We start from the raw sequence: 21,311 nt of genomic DNA, 5'->3' as shown, positions 1-21,311 counted from the left end.
AATGCCAGTTTATCTAGGTTAAATTATTTACACTCAAAATTTCAAGCACTGTCTGTTATCTTAGCTATGGCTCAGGATGCCTTTGGGAGACAAAGTGTTAAAATATAAAATAAGTGATTATGATTATGGTCTAGAAAAAAATCAGTTCCTCAACTCCTCTATTCTGGGGCTTTCTAGAAGTAAAGAGAATTGGGGAAAACGATCAGATACTCCTGCAGTTTTTCACCGTAGTACATGAGAACGTTCAGCATTCTGGTTATCTTTTCTTCTATCTAAACTATTTCCCTCCTGCTGAGGTTTAATCTATCTCCCTTGTTTTAGTCTCAGCAACAGTAGCTGGTTATAAATTATCATTCTTGAGGTGTGGAACTAATTCATTCATTAACCTCTTCTCTAGGATACCTACACATCTATCTTTTTGTCATATTTTTCCAATTTTCTAAGGTCATCAGTTGTTACTGTAGCACTCTCAAGTCTCTAACAATTCTCTCATCCACCTTAGATCCAGTGTGTGTCGCCTCAGTCTCAGATTACAATGCCCTGTGCTCACTAAAGTTAGCTCACTGTAGATTTCTGGAGGTTGGCTAACCCAACACATGATCTGTTGAAATCTTCTGCTCATTCTTATGTGGCTTCCTATAACCAAATACGTGTCTCCTGATCTTTTTATAGCTTAATGCTCTAAAGGAAAACGTGCAGAAATTGGCCAAGAAAATAAAGACTCAAACCTATCCATTTCGCAATCATTAAAAGTTTTGGTGGACATGGATGGACATGAGTGCAGTTCACAGATTAACTATGGTTTGTTCCAAGATGCATGTGCTCTTAAGTAATGCAAAACAGTCATGGAAATTTCAATCATTTTATTTTGGTGCCAGAATTTTAAAGTTTATTTTATCCCCATGAATTATGCAAGAATGAAGAATCTCACTGTGATTCTAAAGAATCTGGATACTCCCTTTTATAGTACCATCAATGATAAGGGACCTGGCTTAAACTAGCTGCCTGCCAAAACTTCCCTCTGCAATATAAAAGTATCAATAACTCCCTGAGATATCACCACAACATCCTCTAGATGTCACCTTGAGAACATTCCAGGATGGAAGATGACTGCTTTGCACTACACAGACAACTTGAAATAGAAATATTTACAACTCTGCAAGCTTGGATCAATGGGCTGATTAAAAAATGTTTTTTTTTTTTTTTTTTTTGCCAATTTCCTCAAAGGTTAAGCACTGCTTAAATTAACTTTAATTCATAAAATGATCTAATTACTCTTTCTGGGAGATTTTCTTTAGGGCTTCTCCCATCAATAGAAACAAAAATTTTCCTCTAAGAAGTATTTCTGATAGACCCTGATTTCTCTCTCTTTTTTTTTCTAAATTGAGACAGAGTTTCACTCTTGTCTCCCAGGCAGGAGTGCAGTGGCACAGTCTCAGATCACTGCATCCTCCTGGGTTCAAGCGATTCTCCTGCCTCAGCCTGTAGCTGGGATTACAGGCCCGCCATTATGCCCAGCCAATTTTTGTATTTTTAGTAGAGACAGAGTTTGGCCAGGCTGGTCTTGAACTCCTGACCTCAGGTGATCCACCCGCCTCGGTCTCCCAAAGTGCTGGGATTACAGGCATGAGACACCGTACCCGGCCACATTTCTCTTAATACATCTTTTTCCCCAAGATTCTCCCAAAACATTTTCCAGTGTCTAAGGCTGCTCATCTCATCACCTGAAAGATCTGAGAGAGAAGACTGCAACAAAGTTTAAAAGCAGAAATTATTTATTCCTGGAACATTAAGAGCATTTAATTATGGATGATTACCCAATCAATTGTTGTTCTTTAATATGCCAGATCTATAGCAGGCCAATGACTGATTCATTTGGTTATGCCAGTCATTCAAACCAAACAAGTTGTCAGGTAATTCATTAAGGATTTCAAATGCCTGAGCACATTAAATCACTCTGAAGACTGGGGAGGAAACAGAGAAAGAATTTTACAAGTGACTTCAGGAAGACCTGGATTATCTCAGGTGTGATTTCCCTTAATACAGACAGGCTTGGCCTGGGGGTTGGATTTTCAGAAATAACAACAACAACAACAAACTAGGAAAATTTGCCATTTTCTTGTTAGGAAAAAAGTAGTTTGCACTGCAGAGAAGGTTTGCAGAGCCAGACTCATGGGATTTTTAAGGAGCTCTTTTCCAGCAACTAAAACTTACACAAAAATAGGAGAGAGGCTCCTGGAAATAAAGAAAACGGAGTTATACCAATACATAGAGAGCAGGAATTAACCAACTCACAACACGTCTCATGACTCTCTGAGGCACATTTCTATTGAAGAGCACTGCTAGGCGCTCTCTGATGACTACCAAGCAACTTCCACAACTATTCTGATGCAGCCAGCTGCGGGGGAGGCAAAGAACAAAACTTGCGGTGGAGCACTACAAGAGTTCTTTTAAAATAACTTTCATTCTAATGCCACAGGGAAAGGCTTTTAAATGCAAAAACAGCTTCTGATATTCTTGTTATAAGAAAAAGAGATATTTATTAACCTCATAATAAGATCACATGCTACAAAAACACCTTCTTTGAGGCCAGATGCCAACTTTTTTCGAAGTATACACAAAGGTAATTTTAAAGTAGGAGAAAGATCTTACGACTGAAACATTCCCAAATTATCTCATTCAGGAAATATGAGCAATTACATAGGCCTTGACAGAGAAAAATTACATGTTGAGCAAAATTCTGTAATACTAAAAACTATGCTCAATATTTCAAAACGTGTATAAATTAAAGATGTACTCTGATACCTTCTCAAATATTGCTAGGTGAAAGCATTAATAGCAGCAATACTATATTTTCCTAATTTAAATGTAACAGTTTTCCTCTGGAATAATATAATTTTAAAATAAAGTTACCTTTTATGAGAAATGTACAAAGAATCACATATAGGTACTTCATAATTTGACTTTGTACATAAAGGTGATAATACTGAGTCTCAGAAATATGTCAGGTCTTTTTTACTTATATTGTAATTTTTTAAATTAACAACAATAACCATGAGTTACCTACATTTTCATCTGATCTCTCTCTTACCCAATAAGCACTTACAAATATGCAGTTATATACAATTATTGATTATTGATGATGTACAAGAAACTAGAGAGAACTGATCCCTGACCAATCAAGAATAGGAACAAGTCATTTTCATGGCAAAGTTATGTATCATTATTATTTTAACCTGAACTGTCAGTCATCATTTTGCTCTCAAGATGATCCAAACTACAGAATGGGACTAAACAAAAATTTTACAGTAAATCTTTTGTTTTAAAATGGTTTACCAGAAAAGATATCAGGAAGAAATGAACACAGGTGACTCCTAGAACTAATCTTATATTCACACTCTACTCGTCATCCTGACAGACAGCTCTGTCTCTTGCCCTTAAGGTCGGGGCACCCGAAGATAAATGGCCATTTCTAAACCAGGAAAAGGGTGAAGAGCTGCCACTTGGGTGTTTACAGTGAGCCTCTGTCTGTACCTAATATATTGACTTACTACTACTCCTCTGAGAAGTTAAAAGCAGTCACTCTCATCTTACAGATAAAAGAACGGAAACGGCAAGAGTGGAAGCCTCTTTGCATAGCCCAAGTTAGCTCAGCACTCAGTACTCAGGCACACTTCTAGTTGCCAACAGTACTGGTTGCAAAAGGGAAATATAGATGTAACCAAAAATCAGACCTGCCAGGTATGGTCAAAGATCGAGAAAAAAGGACTCAAAATAAAAAATCAACAAGCAAATTAAAGACACTGAGCAGTGTTGGGAAGCGTTCTTACAATTCTAAAGGCATCCTTGACATTTAATCTAATACCAAGAAAAGCCCAAAAAGTAGTTTATGAAGCAATGCTCAGATGTCTGCCCAGACTTGAGACTTGAGATTTCCCTTCCAAAAACCACCCATATGGACAGGTAAGGCGGCCAATTTTGCCTGACTCACTGCAGAATAGGAACTGTGACATTAACCTTGTACTACTTGGAAGCCATTTCACTTGCAAAGTTGTTGTCATCAGGGAAGAAAAGCATTTCAAATGGAAGGCAGTGACCCTGAAAGGGTCATCATCAATCACCTGAGGTCAAAGACCTTCCAAATTGTAAGAAGAGGCAGGGGATAAGGAAAAGAGGGCAGAGCAAAGATCAAAAGGCCTTTGATGGGGGCTACCTACCTACACAATAGGACCTGCAAAATGGAACTTCTCTGGAGTTTGAAACTTTCTGGCTTCTAAGGTGAGAGGTTTCAAGAAAGGTTTATCCTTTTTGTTTTTTTTAACTGGGGTAATTAATTTGAAGACTAGAGTCAGCAGATGGCAGAAGAGGCCCAGAGGCACAGGTTTCCATGTCTGCCAGTTTCACCGTCCACCTCAGCAGAGTACTAAATACTGTTTTCTTCATCTAGAGAGAGCATTAGTAGGGGAGAGGAGGGAAGACTCTGCCAGCTTTGCCGCTGCCAAATTATAAAGCAGCTGAGCTTGAACTGCCTTGTGATACTGTATTTTAACTGATGCAGAAACACTGTTTCCTTCTCATAGAAGGCAATCCCCGAAAGAACAGTTGAGAAGTCTCCTTCGGCCAATGCCAGTGGAAAAGCAGTCAGGGTCTGTGGGATCCTTTCCATCAGTGATGACATACTCTCTGCTACTACTTCCATTGCTTAATGAACCTTAGATGGTTAAAGGAAAAGGTGGAGAAAGAAGGATTACCTGTTTCAGGCTGTCTCAGTGGGGGGAAACCTTGGCTAGAGGGGTGTGTGAATCAACTCCATTGGGTTGAGAGTCAGATGAAGAAAAGGGGCAACTTTAATTCAGGATGAAGCAGCAAAAGAGAGCTCTACTGAACCCTTCGTTATCTTTTTTTGTGGTGTATTCCAGGAAAATCATGAATCCTGAGTAGGCTTTGTCCTGGTGGCAGAATACCTTTCCCTGTTAGCTGGAGAATAGAGTACTTCAAGGATGCAAACAATGTGAGCCTTTCAAAAATTCACGGAAGATGCTTATAAAAATAATTTATTATTTTAAGAAATAAAACATACAACAGAGCACTATAAATAATTTTCAGATTATGGGCTGTTTTGATTAGCCAAGCCCTAGATGCCTCCAGCCTACTCCCATTAGCATGGATAATTGAATATCTGCTGTATTTCCATTTTAATGCAGTCTTGCTAATTCATGTCAGGCACTAAGATGAGAAACCAAACCTTTGAGTATTATTTCACCTAACAGGTATTGAGCATGTGGCACCAACCTCTATACAGTCCAAAGAAGCCTTCATAGCGTAGCACTTTCTTAAAACAGTCAAAGCTGTTTTTATACATGAGTTCTCCCACAAAAGAGCCAGTTGATCGTTGGTTCTGCATTCGAGTTTTTACAAGATCGATAGGATACACAGCAGTGGCTCCAACAGCTAAAATTAAACAATATCATTATCTCAGAAGAAAGTAAGATAGGTCAGAAGAAAGAAGAAGGTAGTTAAAGTCAAGGAAAAGACTGAGAAAAGAAATGTGTTTTGAATTTTAAATACAGATTTTAAAACTTTTCTTATATCTTTAATAAACAATTGAGGGTTTTCATTCAAGTATCTCCTAATAAAAGGATGTCATAGATATTTTAAATTAAGGCACATTGCTACAGCCCAACCTCATTAGTAACCTGTCTTTGGAAGGTCTGATCTGTAGATAAGAGGCAAATGCCACTTGTAAGTCCCTGATCACATGCAGGTATGGGAAAAGAGTTCCCTTTACTCTTGCCCTACCTCATAGGTAGAGACTGATAACTGGCATTGGGAAAGACTAGAGAAGACTCTGTCCTTTAACATTTCAAGATGGAAAATCAGAGAAAAGAGAATAGGAATAACAAAAGTGAAAATTTTTCTCTCATCCATGACTAACCTCCAGCAACAGAACCCAGACCAAACCTGTAGGCCGACTCTGCAACTTGTAGAAGAACTGGTCGAGCTGAATCACCTGAGGCCTTCTGCTTTGCATGCACAGGAATCAGAGAGCAGGAAAACAGGTGACAGAAAAGAAGATAAAACAAAAATGACCATACATTAATTTTAAACATTACTCATTGGGTTCTAAATCCATGATACAACTAAAATGTCAAGGAAAAAAGTAGGAATGGATTTCATAAGTTCTTATTAATAAAAATATTTTAGTGTTATTAATGTTTATAATCAAATTTCAATATAATCAAAACCATCCTTTGACAAAAATGATGTTATAAGCCTATTTTCAAATTCTCATTAAAAAAAAATGCACAGTTAAAAACATCACTGAGGCCAGGCACGGTGGCTCACGCCTGTAATCCCAGCACTTTGGGAGGCCGAGGCAGGCGGATTACCTGAGCACAGGAGTTCAAGACCAGCCTGGATAACATGGTGAAAGCCCATCTCTATAAAATAACACAAAAATTAGACCAGCATGGTGGCATGTGCCTGTAGTCTCAGCTACTCAGGCTGAGGAGGGAGAATCACTTGAGCCCAGGGGGCAGAGGTTGCAGTGAGCTGAGATCACGCCACTGCACTCCAGCCTGGGCAACAGAGCAAGACTCTATCTCAAAAATAAAAATAGGTCGGGTACGGTGGCTCATGCCTGTAATCCCAGCACTTCAGGAGGCCGAGGTGGGTGGATCATGAGGTCAGGAGATTGAGACCATCCTGGCTAACATGGTGAAACCCCGTCTCTACTAAAAATACAAAAAAAAAGAAAAAAATTAGCTGGGTGTGGTGGCAGGTGCCTGTAGTCCCAGCTACTTGGGAAGCTGAGGCAGGAGAATGGCGTGAACCCGCGAGGTGAAGCTTGCAGTGAGCCGAGATCGCGCCACTGCACTCCAGCCTGGGCAACAGAGTGAGACTGTCTCAAAAAAATAAAATAAAATAAAGTAAATAAAACAAATAAAAACATCAATGAGACATCATTTTTCATCAATCAAATTGGCAGGTTTTTGGTTTGTATGTATTTTTGTTTTTGTTTTAAGTGGCAATACCCAGCCTGGCAAAAGCTGATAACAAGCCTTCTGAAATTTGCCATTAAAGCAAGTATAAATAGAGAGATGTTTAGTAATATACACCCAAACCCTTAAAATGTACATAACCTCTGAAGTTAGAATAGGCTGGGCACAGTGGCTCACACCTGTAATCCCAGCACTTTGGGAGGCCGAGGTGGGTGGATCACTTGAGGTCAGGAGTTCGAGACCAGCCTGACCACCATGGAGAAACCCCGTCTCTTCTAAAAATAAAAAATTAGCTGGACGTGGTGGCACATGCCTGTAATCTCAGCTACTTGGGAGGCTGAGGCAGGAGAATCGCTTGAACCTGGGAGGCGGAGGCTGCAGTGAGCCAAGATCGCGCCACTGCACTCCAGCCTGGGCAAGAAGAGTGAAACTCTGTCTCAAAAAGAAAAAAGTTAGGATAGAAGATAATCATGCATGTAACAAGCTACAAGAATGTAGCACTTAAAAAACATTTGTAGTACTTATTGGAAATTTCGATTATTTCCCAAATTTTTGCTCTTTAAACAAAAAGAACAAAAATTTGGGAAATATTCTAAATGTCCAATAACGGAGGACTATAGCCTTTAAAAATAATAACTTTAAAACAAAACCCTATCATTCAAAATGATACTGTAAAAGAATATTTGATATTAAATGTTCACAAGGAATTATAAAAGAAAACATAGGCTAAAAAGAGCATGGTAAGTAGATAGGTATTTGTCATATAATTCTTTGTACCTATTTAAATGTTTGACCTATTTCCTGGTAATTTTTTTAAAAACAATTTTTAAGACTATATACAAAATGATGTCACTTTTTATTAAAAATGCTTGTAAGATGTTTACATATATATGCATATAAAATTAATACTAATATTTTGCCTCCCTACCACCCAGAGATACTCAAAACATTTACAGTAGCTAAAACTAGGTGGCTGTATTACAGTTGATCGTTACTTTTTCTCTTTTTTTGTCCATCTTTTCTAAATTCATACTTCAGGTCAGTCAGTCACTGTTTTCTGGTTCTTTTGACCTATTATCCTCACAGTGTTTTTGATGCCAGAACATTTCAGAGTGCTGCACTTCTCTGTCTGCATAAATAAAACAGTAATTTTATGTCACAGAGAGTTGTCAAATGAGGGTGACATATAGTCAGTGCTTAATAAATACCTGTTGAATGAATACATACATTCAATAAAATTTGTTTTTCAGAATCCATGATAATTAAAATCAGTGAACAATGAAAATAATCAGCAACCCCAGCTATCAACCCACTGAATTTTAGTTGCTGTCAACGTAACACAATTCTAATACAATGAGATCATTTGGAATCTCCTTCAAAGTCACTTAACTGAAAATAGCTTTACATAGAAATATGCCTCTTTAAGATACAAAACATTTCTTCTGCAAATTCTATGAGTTGTTTCCAACTGTAGCCCTATATAGATGGAAATCAATAGTACCTTCATTTTGACAGATGCATCCAAAAGAGAAGCAATATTTTATTTACAGGGATATAAATATGCAATACTTAGAAATGTTCTGGCATCAAAATAATGAGTGAAAATACTCTGAAAATTATAGAGGGTGGGGGGAGGAGGGACCTACCACCACCATTAATTCCTCTCCTAAAAGACAAATGAAATCCTAGACTTTTATTTAACTTTTCCAAAGCCAGAACTGTAGCATGTTCTTGAAATGAGACAAAACTCTGCTCCTTCACTCCTCTGTCCAGGATAAATGCTACAAGTGCTGCACAGTGCTGGACAGGCAGCACTGTGCCCACAGGTGGACGACCTCCCTTGCTTGAATTTGTCGGGCCCACTAGGGTTCATGCAGTAAAAAGCCTATTCCAGGTAAGGCCATTGTGAATTGCTCTAAACCTCTAAGCGGCAGCCAATCATTTCCTGCTATAAATCTCATCAATCTGGTCTAACCCTTGCATGGCCAGTATCAACAAGCACCCATCATAAACTCTCAAAAGCTGCAAAGAGCATAAAGGAAAAATTGTGGGAAGCCGCTGCCAGCTGAAGAGTAGGAGGGATCTAAAAAAAACTTCTCTGCTTCTCTTAATCCCCAAATTTCTACAATAGCTGGTGGCATACAGACGAAGAGATAATCATCTCCTAAGCAGTGTTAAAAATCAAAGGGAAGGGAGAGCAGTGTTGCTTCCACCTCTACACGTGATTATAGTTCTTTCTCCTGCACTCAGAGAAATCGGCTTCCTCTTTTAAGCAAGGCCAGCTGGTTTTCCAGAGGTGCTCGTTAGAATTTACTGAGCACACACCCACTACTTTGACTTGCATGCTGCACACAAAACTCACCGCTGCATTTGGGTGGGAAAGAGCTAAAAGAAGGGGGCCCTGGCTCAAGGTCTGACAGTCCTAAAAGTGTAGCCCGCAGCAACCCATTGTGGTCACACTGGCGTCTCTGTACAAACCCAGAGCTCCATGCCAGAAACTGCGAAGTCTCACAGGATTCAGAGATGGCTCTGCCTAAAAGGAGAAATTTTTCTAAAAACGACACTCGCCTGCGAGTGGATTTATTTTACAAATACCATTTATTTTACTAACACATGCTATGAAGGCTTTTCTTCTCTAATCCTGATCTACAGAAAGCTGGGTAAGAGTTAAAGGAGAAGGTTCCATGTCTTAAGTTTCTGACTCCCACAACTTCAAGAGATTGGTTTCTGTTAACCATAAAATAAAATTTAGCATTCCTAAAATTGTTTCCACATAACTTATGAATCCTTTCACAGAGAAAATAGGTCTGAAAGCCTTTAAACTGTAACTCCAGACTAAACAAAATTATCTCATTTTGATATTCAGAAAAACGGAAGGCATGGCAGTTAGACGATGCGCTGATGAAGGGCTGCTCCACAGAGCAAAGACGGCTTTCATTTAGCAACGTGCAGCTGCCGACAGGCACAGTGACACCAACACGGGATTCTTTCGCTACATCTCTCAACATGAGACTTCAAGAAAGAAGGAGAAAAGACCTCCTTCATGTTTTCGGAGCGTTAGGCTTCTGGTGCAGTTAGGAAATCACTCCACCTTAGCAAGAAATGAGCAAATGCCAAATACCTGTTTATCACACCATTTCTAAGCAATTTCTCTTTACAGCCTTTAAAATTTATCGAGAGTTTTGGTGAAAAACAGAAAAATGGTTAAGTCAGATACCAATGCCGCAAAGGCAACTGCAAGTGGAACAGGGTTGGGGTATCCTGCTAGGGAAACCCCAGAATGCAAGGTTGCTCCTCTTTGCTCACCTGCCTCTGGGCCTCAGCCAAGTTAAAGGGCAGAGTTCCCTCTTCCAGAGGAGCAATCCGTTCAATGTCTGCTAAGGTCATACGTCTGTAGGGGAAAAACAAACACAAGCAACAAATATACCAATTTATTACAATTTACATTATAAAATTTAAAAACATTCCTTTTTTCATTTCTCATATTTCAGTATAGCCTTCAGTTTGGCTTCTTTTTCTCCTGATTGCTGCCCTCCTCTTACCCCCACCTCCTAACCTCCTTTTATTAAGCTAATTCCAAAAAAAAAAAAAAAAAAAGCCAACTTACCCCCTTGGCTCATATAAATCTGCTAACTGAAACAAGATGTCAACTTCCATGGGTGTAACCTGACCAAATTTCTGAGCTGCCAGAACAAACTCCTCTGTATGGAAGAAAAGTTAAAAGGGAAAGATTCAAGAAGAAATAGCCACTAAATTCAGCATTAACTCAAGGCACTGGAATGAGTGAACATCACAAAACTTTATTATTATCATCAGTTGTAGAATTCAAGTCAATCCAAATAAGGTAAGAATTTTTGCAGTTCTTGCATCCATTTGGAAAGCGTGTGCAGAATATGTTCTTGAATATACAGTTTAAAAGCTTGGGGTCATCTGATGTTATTCAAATTGCCAATCAGAGAAAATAAGGAATCATATATGAAACTTCATATGCATAGGTCCCAGGAGGGGAAGTTATATTAATCTAATTAACTGCTTAAATTAGGATTATTAATTATATTAATTTAGGTGGTTATATTAATGAAGGTATGGAATTCCTAAGGGAATTCTGATTTTTTTTTTTTTTTTTGAGACAGAGTCTTGCTCTGTTGCCCAGGCTGGAGTGCAGTGATGCGATCTCGGTTCACTACAACCTCCAACTCTTGGGTTCAAGCGATTCCCCTGCCTCAGCCTCCCAAGGAGCTGGAACTACAGGTGTGTGCCACCATGCCCTGCTAATTTTTTTATATATACATTTTTAGTAGAGACGGGGTTTCACCATGTTAGCCAGGATCGTCTCAATCTCCTGACCTCATGATCTGCCCGCCTTGGCCTCCCAAAGTGCTGGGATTACAGGCATGAGCCACCGCACTGGCTCTGATTTTTTTTCTTAATCCCATTACAATGCTGATAATATCCTGTTCCAAGCCTACAGACCAACTTACACTGTCACCAATACAACTTTATGGAATTCCTCATATACATCTGAAGGCTTCCTTAGAGGTTGCCAATTTAGCTCAAGCTGTAGCAAGATTTGAAAATATTTAAGAAACTTTACATGTTTTCCTTATTCAAAGGGTGTCTTCAGTTTATTTATTTATTTTTGAGATGGCGTTTCGCTCTTGTTGCCCAGGCTGGAGTGCAGTGGCGTGATCTCGGCTCAGTGCAACCTTCGCCTCCCAGGTTCAAGCAATTCTTCTGCCTCAGCCTCCCAAGTAGCTGGGATTACAGGTGCCCACCACCACACCCAACTAATGTTTGTATTTTTAGTAGAGACAGGGTTTCACCCTGTTGGCCAGGCTGGTCTCGAACTCCTGATCTCAGGTGATCCACCCACCTCGGCCTCCCAAACTGCTGGGATTTCAGGTGTGAGTCACCAAGCCGGGCCCAGTTTGTTTAAAACTTGGTGAAGATTGTTTTGTTTGCTTTTGTTTGTCTGATCAAAGGATGAAAAACACACATGTTATCATATGGTTAATATGTGTCAATGGGATAGAAAAATAATAAAGTACTAGGTGCCTTCTTCACCCTAATAATAATACACCACAATACTTGCAGGCTAGAATTCAGATATATTCTCACTCACCCTTAGTCACTTCAACATCTTTCCTGGTGCCAGCCAGAGTGCTATAGATCTTTCTAATGAGTTCCATGTTGTTAAGGAGTGAATTAAATCCATTAAAATAGGAGAAACTAACTTGATGGGATGTGGTACCTCCAGCAGCCTCAAATAAATTGAAAACAAGAGAGAAGAAAAATATACAAAAGATTTATAAATGATTCAGAAGTACATACATCTAATACTAGTTTGAAAGTAATCAAAAATGCATGTACAAGAAGAAATGACTATAAGTATTTTTCTTTTGCATTAAAAAAAAGCTATAAATGATTTTTAGAAGCAACTGCAACTAATCATGACCAGAACTTGTACTCTCCATACACAACTCCTAGAAAACTAAATAAATACATGTGTAGGATTATAACAGGACTAGTAGTAATTTAGAGTTCAAATTTCAACTGGAAATGTTTTATAAGTTGGTTTATTTCATCTAATGAGCAAATCTTAAAGGCTTAAACATGCAAAACTATAAGTACATATGCACACATGTGTGTGCTTATGCATGAAAAACTGTATTGTATCAGTGCAAACATACTATGAAAAGTAGTCAATGTAACATTAATATCAAGACTTGTCAAGTTACTTATAACCAGTAATAAATCATCATTTAGGTACAGACTTTACATTGGTGGGATTTCTAGCAAACAAGCATATTATGGTAAAATTATGAGATGCCATATACTTTCATGGGGGGTTAAGACTAGTAAAAATTCTGATAATCAGAATTTTTAAGAAACCATATTTCTTCACAGGGGACAAGGGAAACAGACAGAATGTCCATTATGAATGAGACTTCAGTTTGGAGTTTCAAATTCTATCCTTCCCTAGCAAGGCAAAATATTTTTATTAGGAAAGCACTTCTTTACAAGGTAACAACCACATAAATCTTCACTTAGTAATCATTTAAAATAGCTGACATGAAAGTTTAGTATGGAGTAGAGAAGGGGGCTCCCAAGAAAAGGAGTTAGATTAACACAGTGCCAGAATGGAAGAGGCCTTGTTGGAATACCATGTCTCTAGAACTAAGGACTTGGGGGAAGAAAGGAAACTGAAAGGCTACTCTGAGTTCCCGCCTATGGTAAGCATTGTGGGAAACCCAGATGATGGTGAAAACAGTATTCTCCCTGGGATTAACAAAAGGAGAGTTACCACTGGGTATTGGTCCTAAAACTGAGTTATTACCAAAATCACCCAGAAGCTTTACAAAATTAGATTCTAAGACCTGATCGCCTATAGATGGTGTATGATAGGCCTAGAAGAGATCTCAGAATCTGTAGTTTTAACAGTTTTTAGTGGTGATTCTGGTGCTCCACGAGCAGGGCTTAAGAACCACCACCACAGAATGTTGCAGGACATCCCCAGGGCCCATGAGGGAAGGACAGCAGCTGACACCAGGAGGAGGGAGGCTCCATGAAACACAACTGCAGGGCTCTGCTGTCACATGTACCTCTGTGGCCTCGACACATACACGGTGAAAGGGAATCTAAGGTTTGGAGTTTCTGTTGTGCTAACTACTCTAACAAATGATATACATGTACACTATTTTTTTTTTTTTTTTGCCTTAGAGCATCTAAGAAGATTAGCAAAAATCAGCCCTTGATATACTTCAAAATCTAAAACAAAATTAACATGAGATCGCAAATCTGTTTTTCCTTTTATCTTTAAAAAGTTAATGTATTTCTCGAAGATATTCCGTATTACCCAGACAACAAATTAACCTACCCACTAAAACTAGCTAAAACACACTCTTTGTTTGAGTTTAGTAATGTATGTGATCACATTAAAATGTTAGTGTTTGCAACAGAAAAAAAACACTACATAACTTATAAGAATTGTTTTTATAATTCCTTATTTACTGAGTTAAACCACTTCATTAGGGCAAGTTACAACTTACAGCTACTAGACATTCTTCTACAAAAGGAGTCAAGACATGGGGGCGGATGGTGACCATGATGTCTCGGAAGTCGATGGCTGTGACTCTCCCAGTCCTAGCATTGTCCCGTTGCACAAAGGCTTGCTTTGCGTGCTCCAATTGTATTTCCTACAAGAAAGTAAAATACTTAATTTATGCTTCTCATTTAATAATTACTACAAATGACAGTTCATTTTAAAATCAGACTGAAGAAAGAGAGTTTACATCTTGATCTAAAAAGCCCTCATCTGCCTAATAGCACCACCAAGCTACTGTCTCCTTCCAAGAGACAGAACTTTGCTCAGACCAATGAAAATGTCTTGAGAAAGTGCACTCCACCTTACTCTGCTACCCAAAGAAACCCAATTACTTCCGTGCTCTCTAGAGTCCATGAACACAAAGAAAATGAAAACCGGAATGCAGTGTTGTAGGTTCAAAGATCTGGCCAACCCCAGCTTAGGTGATGCAGATGATCTAAGGAAAAACACTGCCAGGGACTTTAACTTCTCTCCAAAGAAAAGAGAAAAATTCTTAACTGCAACCTGGTACCCAAACACATGATGTAACAATAGATAGAAAAGAGTGGTGGTTCTTCTCTGCTATTTCTCCAACACAGGGTTTCTCAGCCTTGCCATTATTGGCATTTTGGACAGGGTAAGTCTTTATCATGGGAGGGCTGTCGTGTATACCCCTATTCTCTTCCCACTAGATACAAGTAGCCCCTTCCCTCTAAGGTCATAACAATCAAAAATGTCTGCATAGAGCCTTATGTCTTGATTAAGGACTACTGCTCCAAGTAGTTGCATGGTATGTGGATCAGGGGAGGTAAACCTGTCATGGTATCATTGCATATGTTTAATTAAAATGATCTAAAGACAGAAAGTCCAATCACAGAGCTCTGTTGCTATTCCCAAGGGATAAGTGTGTACACAAAAGAAAACAGCCTCCCATCAAAACTCACTGTGCACCATATGGGAGGAGCATTCCTCCTGCAGAGAGCATTTTATTATCTTCCTCACAACACTCTGCTCATTTCCCACATGGGGCCCTTGCAGTGACAGCTAACTTCTATGCAATTAAAAAGTAACACCAGCCAGACACAGTAGCTCATGCCTGTAATCCCAACACTTGAGGAGGCTGAGGTGGATGGATCCCTTGAGCCCAGTAGTTCCAGGCCAGCCTGGGCCACATGGCAAAACCCCAACTCTACAAAAAAAAAAAAAAAAAAAAAAAATTTGCCAGGCATGGAGGTGCATGCCTGTAGTCCCAGCTACTTGGGAGACTGGGGTGAGAGGATCACCTGAGCCTGGGAGGAGGAGGTTGCAGTGAGCTGAGATCATGCCGCCACACTCCAGCCTGGGTGACAGAGTGAAACCTTGTCTTAAAAAAAAAAAAAAAAAAAGGAACACCAACAGGGCTCTCAAAAACTTCAAATTATTTGAATATAATGGAGTTTTTTTAGATGATATTAAGAAATTAATTTTTAACTTTAGTGAGATAATGACATCGTATTTATTCAAGTTATGTGAAACAAATTGTCCTTATGAATTTGTGCAAACTAAAGTGTAAGGGAAATGACATGAGTCTGATACTGCTTTAAAGTACTCGATCTTCCTTTCCTTCCCCAGAAAGGCAGGGAGATGAAAGAAGAAATACAGTATTTGCAATAACGGAAGCCAAATAGCAGTTGCATGATGGGTCATTATAGTCTTCTACTTTTGCAGTTTGAAAATGTCTACATTTAAAATATTTTAAAGATAAGACATTTAACAGTAAGTATCAGAGTTCTTATCCTATTTAAAAGAATCTCCTCATTTGTAGCCATCTGCCAGTTTTGAACCAGCCTGTCTCAGCTGAAACTCTCTTCTGGGATCCCAGTCTTTCTGGAGCCTCCACCACTGGCTCCTTAAATGGGAAGCATCTGTTGGCCCTCTGTCCTCACATCTTCTCACTCTACTCTCCTAGACAGAGTGCTCTCTCTCTTAAGCCCTCAAGGATTTCTTAAAAGCTAAGGCTTAACTCCCATATTCAAGTCTCATTCCATTCCTTTCTGCTGGACCAGAATTTCTGTTTAGAGAATATATCCACGTGGGTATCGTGTAAAGGCCGTAAAATGACACATCGCTAACCCCATATTGCAGATCCCCCAACCCAGTGCTCAAACCTGGTCTCTCTTCTATGTTCACAGCTTAATTATTAGGCATGTAGTTTTATTGGCCACCTCACCTAGAAAGCTGTCATTCCGAATTGTTCAAGCTTCCTTTCTCCCAGAGTAAACCAGTTACCAAATTCTGTCCCTTAGGCCTTTGAAAGTTTGCCCAAATGCACCTTTTCCTTTTTGTGCCTGATGCTACTGGTTCAGGCTTTCCTCAGACCTCATCTAAATTATCACTGAGAGTCAGTGGTTCTGACTGTCAGTCTGGAGCTTGGGCTTGCAGTCTGGACCTCTGTGGTCTACCATGCACACATCAAAAGTTGCTTTTCAGAATTAAAGACCTGACTCCCTCTCCCTCCATGGAAATCTCCAATGACCCTTCATCATACAGACCCATCTCTGAAGCAAGGCATACAAGCCCCCAGAGGAACTACTCTTAGCCTCATCTCCTATCACCCATGCCCACCCCTGCCAGACCTGCCACACACCTGGGCTTTTGCCCACATCGTTACTTCCACCTAGTGTAGACTGCTGCCCCTTTCTCCAGCTCCTGAAATCCTGCCACTTCCTTTAAGCTTAGCTCAAATGGTACCACTTAGGCAAATATAACCAGGCCTTATAACTGGAAATAACTGATGTCCCTTCCGGTGGCCCCCTGTCTGAATATCAATTATAAAACTTGTCTTATTCGATCTTACATCATAATCAGTTATTCACATTCCTGCCTTTACACCTACCTTACCAAGGAAAAGACAGTATAACCTTTTGAAGTCCTGTAAGCATCTACTTACATTTATACATGCAGCTCAGCAGAATGCTTTAGATGTATAGTAGGTGCTCAATAAATGACAGGCATTCTCATCAGTGAAAAGTATTCTGTAAAACCAACTGAATGAACAAATCATGAGCTATTGAAAAATGGGAGGTTCTCTATATGAGTGCTTCCAATTAAGGAAAAAGAAATCAACTGTTAAACACCCTGTAGTGAAAAATGACCACAGTGCATATTCAATTGAAAGTAAATGAACAGTCTCCTTTGAATTACCAGACCCATTGCTAAAGCTAGCTAAGCCAAGACTACTCTCAACAATAGTAGAAGGTATGTTCAGCGATTTACCATTTTCCCTAGTTTATAACTCAACATCTTAGAGATCCTCAGACAATTATACCAAAAATGGCACCGCTTTCTCTGGCAACCCCATCTCCTCAGAAAGCAGGAAGCCACAATGCTAAGACCAGCCTGTCCAGAATTCCAGATTGGGAATGGATGCCAAGGTGGGGGCTGGTGCTCACATAGCAGGACAGGGGACATACCTGTGATGAGGACAGTGTCACAACACATCCTGTGCCCACGCTTCCATGATTAAACATCTACGAGCAGGGATCCCTCAAGTTGGAGTAAGAAAGTTCTTTTAAGCCTGATGATGAACAACTTGAGAATACATTTCCAACAGCTCTTAAAGATTGGGGGCATTATAAGTTCCACAGAAGACAAAATGCTAGATCTATGTAGTTCTCTAAATAGCAGGACAGAGTGAAAACATGCAGTTAGGTGGCTCTCCAACTTTAAAAGCAGCTTTCTGAAGACGTGGGTTGCCTTCTGAAGATCATCTGTTTATGTCGTGACTGTTTCTCCTTCCAGGTGAAGAAATGAAACCATGACCTCAACCAGTATGACAATCATGCAATAGCACTTAGCAAGCATGTATTATGCAGCAGGCACTGCTGTAAAGCATTTTACAGGAATTAATTCATGGAATGCTTACTGCAAGCCTATAAGGTAGGTACTATTATTAACCTCACTATAGCAGTTGAGCAAACTAAAGTCTCACTGACAGGAAGCAGTAAAGCTGGAATTCAAGCCTCAGCAGTTCTACTCCCCAACCCCCTATCTACCCATGCTCCTAATACTTCACTTAACTGCATGGGGAACCTCAGACAAAGCTACTGTCAGGAATTTGATTAAAAAATAAATTTGACACTAAGAAATCTTAACAGCTGTGGAAAGATAAAAACTCAATTTGCATTTAATGCTCTAGATTTTACTGTTGCCTATTTTTGTGGGAAAATAATAAAATTCCCTAAAGTTTTCCATTAAGGCAAAGGGCTTCTGTACACCCAGAGCATCAGGATTGTTTTACCAATAGTAGCAGAGACCAAGGAGGAGAGAAACCAAATCTAAAAGGCCTTCTCCTGGCCTCACTCCCTTTTTGCTCTCTTTCCCATAGCCCCAAGAGACAAAGGAGGAAAAAATTAAATCAGGAGGCCAGTGGGAGCTAACACATAGGTTACTCCGTAAATATGAAAGAAATGTGTGGTCTTTGAAATAAATGACTAGGCTCACTACTCATGGCAGAATGACTTAAAATCGAAGCCCCTGGTTTGCACCTCAAAAGCGATTTAATGAAAATCTGAATGTATACTATGGGTTGTCAAGAGACTGACAGCTCCTAGATCTGAACTCAGAAGGGATAAAACAGAGACAGAGAGCTTTTAGTATGCATGAAATATAGCATATACAAATAGTATTTATTTCTAAAATGAAGGGGATCAGAAGTAAACGAGTCCTCTGGGCAGTAATCATTACATTCACATATTTAAAAGTTAAAAGACTATCAGGTAAAAAAAATATTAGGCTGCCCCTCTATTTCTTTTGAAAAAATGGAGAGATGCTATAGGGGTCAGAGTTTAGCACAGTACACAGAAGAAGTCTTTAACCTATAGAACTATTCAGCAGTAAAATGGGCTACCTTGAAAAGTAGCAGATTCCCTGACACCAGAAATACGTGTTCAACCACAGGCTGAGGAACACATGTCAAGAAATTTACCTTATCTTTAATAGAGGGAGTTATGGAAGCCATACATTATGATGACAATATGAAATCTGGAACAGGCATGGGTAGAGCGTAAACAGAAGTCATGACACTGCCACCCGGGAGAGCTCAGGTGATTGTTTGCATCTTAGAGCCTCAGATTTTCTTCTACAGAATAGGCACAACACCACCTACTGTGCAGAGTTGTAAAAACCAGAGGTCATGCATGACAGGCATTTAAAAAACAGTGGCTTTGATTTTTGTCCAGGTGAAAGGTTTAAAAACCTCTAAAGTCTCTTGCAATATGAAACAGCGGTTCTGCTCAATCATTCTGAACTAGCCACAGGAACAGAAAAATGACCATCAGCCAGGATGGAGGATAACAACAGCTGAATGCTTCAACACTCACTATAGACCAGGGGCTATGCCAAGAACTTCAAAGACAGCATTTCACTTAAGCCTCACAATACTTCTGTGAAGTAATGATTATTATCTTCATTTTACACAGAGGCACCTGAAGTTCAGAGAGGTCAGGTAACTAGCCTAAAGTCACACAACTAAAAAGTGGAAGAGTTAAGATCCAAAGCAAGGGATGTCAGCTTTTAAAACTGAGATTCTTAACTATTAACTTATGCTGCCTCAGGCAAAATCATAAATAAGGGGGTCATAACTAGATTTGGACAGGTAGGAAAAGAGACTTTAAGAAAATTTTGATGATGATTTGAATATATAAATGAAGGAAGATATATCTCAAAAATCCACATTTTGAATTATTGGGAAGATACTCTACCACAAAGGAAAATACTTAACGGGAAAGAGATGAGGTGGTTGACCATGATGAAAAACCTGGAATGAAGTGAGTTTCAGTTTTAAACAAAAAGTTAAGAGGCATACAAAAGAAAGCTGGAGGTACAGGTAGAAATACAGATCTGGGAAATTCAGATAACAGGATTTTAGAAAAAACATCACAAGGCGAACGTTTACTAAGTTATTAAGTGCATGCTATGTCCCAGGGACTGTTGTGTTTTCCCTGCTTCATCTCTTTGAATCCTCTCCACAACCGAGGTGGTCCTACCATCACCTCTGTTCTGAAGATGGAAAAATGAGGTAAGAATGAGCCAAGGGTGACACGGGCAAGGATGAAACTGAATATGCATCCAGGCAGTCAGCTTCTGGAGCCATGATGTTAGCCTACACAGACTGCCTGTTCCTTTTAGAGGGGACCTACCAAAAACCAGATGAAGAAAAAGATGATTGTAGAAATGGGTGAGATCATCCCACAGTGCATACAAAGAGCAGGCAGACAACAAAAATCAAACTGATACCTAAATAAGTGAATAAAGAAAATAAGGCAGAGGGCCTGAAACCTTGTAGCAAATTCAGAGAGCTGAGAAAATGAAGTGTCTCTCTAAAGAGAGCTCTTAACAGTACCAGGCAATGGGTGCTTACTAAATGCTGCTGCCGAAGACAGTTACCAACTGAAGACAAATGGCCCTTCCTATCACCTAAGGCCAGAAGGTCCAAGAGCAGGAGTTCTGCAGCTATCTCTAAGGCAGTTCCACTCAAGTACATGAAAGGAGGCCCAATTTCTCTTTAATATGTGCCAGTGAACTATTTTCTGTTCCCTCTATTCTGATGCATGATGATTAATGCAACAGGCTTTTATTGCAGCAGTTTCCAACTACTTCAACACACCCATTCAGACTGCTGTAGAAAAAAAAAATCAAACTCTTCAAAATTGCTAGTTGTACAGAATAAACATATATAGGGGTTACACTACTTTAGGTCTAACATTCGTGCTTCTAATAGTTCCAGGCCTGTCATTTCCTTAATAATCTCCAATTTTCAGGTAGGTATATTTTGAATATAAAATATTCTCTCCATCACTATTCAGACATGCAAGTTTGTGCTTTAGCCTGAGAACAATTTATCAGGAACAACAACAACAATGACAACAAAAACCCAAAAAACCCAGTCCCTCAAAATAAGCAGGAGATCCAGGTGATTTATATTATAAAGCCAAAAATGCCAAAATATATATATATATATATATATTTTGAACCCAGGTTAATTTGCATTTTTGTGTTTTGAAATTTTAACAAAATCTAAAATATTAATAAAAGCAAAGAGTTAATAAGGAAATGATTCAAAATAATTCCTTTTTAGACATGGTAATAGAAGAATTCTGGGCAAAATGCAGCTAATTGTTTATCGAAACAGGAAACAAAAATGTATAAAGACGATTTGCCTAAAAAATACCATATCACATTTAGCC

The 21,311-nt window shown here is 39.2% G+C and overlaps 1 protein-coding gene across 3 annotated transcripts in view; it reads right to left on the bottom strand.

Moving 5' to 3' along the window:
- SLC25A13 (solute carrier family 25 member 13) overlaps positions 1 to 21,311 on the bottom strand; it is a 203,082-nt gene that overhangs the window by 59,356 nt on the left and 122,415 nt on the right. For all 3 annotated transcript variants that reach the window (XM_019031252.3, XM_055347820.1, XM_055347821.2), the window contains 6 exons: positions 14,051 to 14,197; positions 12,124 to 12,262; positions 10,609 to 10,702; positions 10,308 to 10,392; positions 5,936 to 6,020; positions 5,293 to 5,451 (listed from right to left, as the gene is read on the bottom strand). In XM_019031252.3, coding sequence (XP_018886797.1) covers positions 5,293 to 5,451; positions 5,936 to 6,020; positions 10,308 to 10,392; positions 10,609 to 10,702; positions 12,124 to 12,262; positions 14,051 to 14,197 — 709 coding nt within the window. The remainder of the gene's footprint in view (positions 1 to 5,292; positions 5,452 to 5,935; positions 6,021 to 10,307; positions 10,393 to 10,608; positions 10,703 to 12,123; positions 12,263 to 14,050; positions 14,198 to 21,311) is intronic.

Source organism: Gorilla gorilla, chromosome 6, assembly GCF_029281585.2.
Source record: "Gorilla gorilla gorilla isolate KB3781 chromosome 6, NHGRI_mGorGor1-v2.1_pri, whole genome shotgun sequence".
NCBI lineage: Eukaryota > Metazoa > Chordata > Mammalia > Primates > Hominidae > Gorilla > Gorilla gorilla.
This window is presented reverse-complemented; position numbering and strand designations above follow the sequence as displayed.